The sequence below is a fragment of the Epinephelus moara genome, unplaced genomic scaffold (genome assembly GCF_006386435.1).
Source record: "Epinephelus moara isolate mb unplaced genomic scaffold, YSFRI_EMoa_1.0 scaffold880, whole genome shotgun sequence".
Classification (NCBI taxonomy): Eukaryota; Metazoa; Chordata; class Actinopteri; order Perciformes; family Serranidae; genus Epinephelus; species Epinephelus moara.
The window spans coordinates 1-2,898 of NW_026082851.1; the positions used below are offsets into that span (position 1 = coordinate 1).

General features: G+C 39.2%; 1 protein-coding gene across 1 annotated transcript; it reads left to right on the forward strand.

The window, feature by feature from the left end:
• The first annotated feature begins 63 nt into the window (after positions 1-63).
• Positions 64-2,655, forward strand: LOC126387567 (helicase SRCAP-like). Its single transcript, XM_050040090.1, has 4 exons — positions 64-201; positions 1,448-1,573; positions 2,175-2,351; positions 2,539-2,655. Exons 1-4 carry the CDS (start codon positions 64-66, stop codon positions 2,653-2,655), a joined length of 558 nt encoding a protein of 185 aa, XP_049896047.1.
• Positions 2,656-2,898: the final 243 nt, after the last annotated feature.

Consider the following 2,898-nt stretch of genomic DNA (forward strand, 5'->3'; position numbering starts at 1 on the left):
CATACTTACGTACGTACAATCATAAGTCCCCATGAAGAAGAAATGTGATCTCAACACGTATTAATGTTTTTAATGTTCCTCTGCAGGCTGATCAGCGAGCGAACGGTGGAGGAGAACATTTTGAAGAAAGCCAATCAGAAGAGGATGCTGGGAGATATGGCCATTGAAGGAGGAAACTTCACCACTGCCTTCTTCAAACAGGTAGAACTGACTTTTTATTTTACTGACAATAGCCTTTGTTTTCTGGGTTCAGACACGAGCTCACTGCTCGCGTGTGTGTGTGTGTGTCTGTGTGTCTGTGTGTGTGTATGTATGTGTGTGTGTGTGTGTGGAGTTTGCATCAGTGACAGATGGGACCTGGTCTTCAGTGCTGTGGGGTGTAACACACACACTTTGGTTCTGGATAGATGATGAGAGAATACCTAAGGGGCATTATTAACAAACAAAATGAGCGACAAACACAACTCGATGCTTTTTTCTGTGGCCATGTCTACGACCTTACTGACATCTTACTTTGCATTATGTTGTATTTTCTAAATCTATTTTATTCTTCCTTTTTGGTGAGATACCACGAAAAGCCCTCTCTGGGTTTCTGCCTCACCTGTTTCTGTTTTACCTTTTCTGTTTCTTTTTTATATTTAGATTTTTTTTATATCTAAATGTGTAAATAAACTTAACTTTAACTGAACTGTATGATCGTCCTGCCATCAAGAGGTGAACGTAAAAACTGCAAAGCGATTTTGCTTGAATAACCGAATGGACCACAGATAATATATTTTGAAAAACAAGTCATTGGCCACTTAAAATCCGTCCTGGGGCCATGATTGGCCTCTGGGCGGGACTTTGGATGTGTCTGTTGGAAGGTTACGGCAGACGAAGCTGCTCAGGTGCTCGTTGGGCGCGCTCCTTTAAAGGGATAGTGCACCCAAAAATGTAAATGCAGCCATTATCTACTCACCCATATGCCGAGGGAGGCTCAGGTGAAGTTTTAGAGTCCTCACATCACTTGCAGAGATCCAAGGGGAGAGGAGGTAGCAACACAACTCCACCTAATGGAGGCTGACGGCGCCCCAGATTCAAACGTCCAAAAACACATAATTGAAACCACAAAATATCTCCATACTGCTCGTCCGTAGTGATCCAAGTGTCGGGGCTTCAGGACACTTGCATCACTAGGGTTGTGTTAGTTTATCTCTAGTTTTCTTTGTGTGCAGAAACACAGGCTGTGCCCTCCTCCCGTTTCATTCAGCGTGTTAACATCTACCTTTTTAAGTAGCACCACTTGTGCTGTTTGAAGTGCGCCGATGTTTTCCTGTGAATGCAGTGAATAAATGACTCCATCAGCATCACTGCTCTTTTTGAGCCTGTTAATGTCGAGACAGATCAAGTGCCTCCTTTTTCGTTTTCCTTTCAGCTCAATATGACTCATTTTCACTTTGTTCCTCAGCAAACCATCCGAGAGCTCTTTGATATGAACGACGGGGAGAGGAGGGAGGTGGCAGTGGAGCTCTCAGTGCCCCAGGCTGAGGAGGAGGAGGCTGTCAACAAACAGAGCACCACCATTCTGGAGCAGGTTAGATGCATCACATTTATTCTGTGGAAGACGGAACCTGCCACTATCAAAAATCAATCAATCAGTGACTTGATAAATAAATTAATATGGCATTAAATGCACCAAACATAATTTAAAAAATAAATGTAGACATAAATTGATAAAGACTAATTTGCTTCTTTGTTTATTTGTATTAATTCCCCTCATTATTTATTTACTTACCTATTTAATTTTCCCATTTATTTATTTTTATTAATTTTTTTATTACATTTTATTAATTTTTATTAAATGTAAACATTCTTTATTAATTTTTTTTTTAAATATTGTATTTATTTTCAATTTATTTTAAAATGTATTTATTTGTGTAATATGTTACCTTTGCATTTTCCCAGGTATTTATTTACCCAAACTTGTTTATTTAATTCTGTTTTATTTTCTTTATACATTTTTTTTATTAATATCCCAGAAAAGGTAAAATATCAAAATTATTGACTGCTGTATTTTTTTGGACTGATGTTGAATTTCCAAACTGATCAACCTCATCCTGGATCAATGTGTCAAACATATCAAACAATCAAGGCTTTTCTAACACGTATGGTTGTGTACCAATGATCTCTCACAGGCCCTGTGTCGTGCCGAGGATGAGGAGGACATAGTTGCTGCCTCTCAGGCCAAAGCGGAGCAGGTGGCAGAACTGGCGGAGTTCAATGAGAACATACCACTGGATGACGGAGGGGAACAGGAGGAGGTGGAGGAGCTCTCCAAGGCCGAGCAGGAGATCGCTGCTCTGGTGGAGCAGGTGAGTAATCAGCAGCACATTAGTTTGAGCTCATTTGGATTTTACATCTGTCAGATAAAATATAATACTGTTTATATCCAAAACTAATCAAATGAATCTCTGTGACAGTGAAGATGGGGGTATATCTGCTGTATAGATTCATTATATGTATATATATATACTCACCATATGCTCTGCCTATCTGCAGCTCACTCCAATTGAACGCTACGCCATGAACTTCCTGGAAGCCTCACTAGAAGACGTGTGCAAAGAGGAGTTGAAGCAGGCTGAGGTAACACCACATTTTTTGATCCTGTTGTCTTAAAGTAAATATTGTTTATCCTTGCACTGTATCTGCCTGTGTACATATACATAATGTCCTTTATATTTATATTGTTGACATTACGACTGTGCAGCGTTAGTACTTACTGTGGAATAATATTTATATATTTCTATATAGTATTAAAATACTCCACACCATGGGTCTCATTCATGATATGTTAGTAAATCCCAAACCTCAGCATTGTTTGTCACTGTTGTAAATTAAAACACTATTAAAACATCTGAA

What these genes read in the sequence shown, in the direction of transcription:
- LOC126387567 (XM_050040090.1), top strand. Translation starts at nt 64, where the DNA reads ATGTTTTTAATGTTCCTCTGCAGGCTGATCAGCGAGCGAACGGTGGAG. An exon ending in GCACCACCATTCTGGAGCAG is followed by an intron (nt 1,574 to 2,174) that starts GTTAGATGCATC and finishes GATCTCTCACAG; the next exon opens with GCCCTGTGTCGTGCCGAGGA. An exon ending in TCGCTGCTCTGGTGGAGCAG is followed by an intron (nt 2,352 to 2,538) that starts GTGAGTAATCAG and finishes GCCTATCTGCAG; the next exon opens with CTCACTCCAATTGAACGCTA.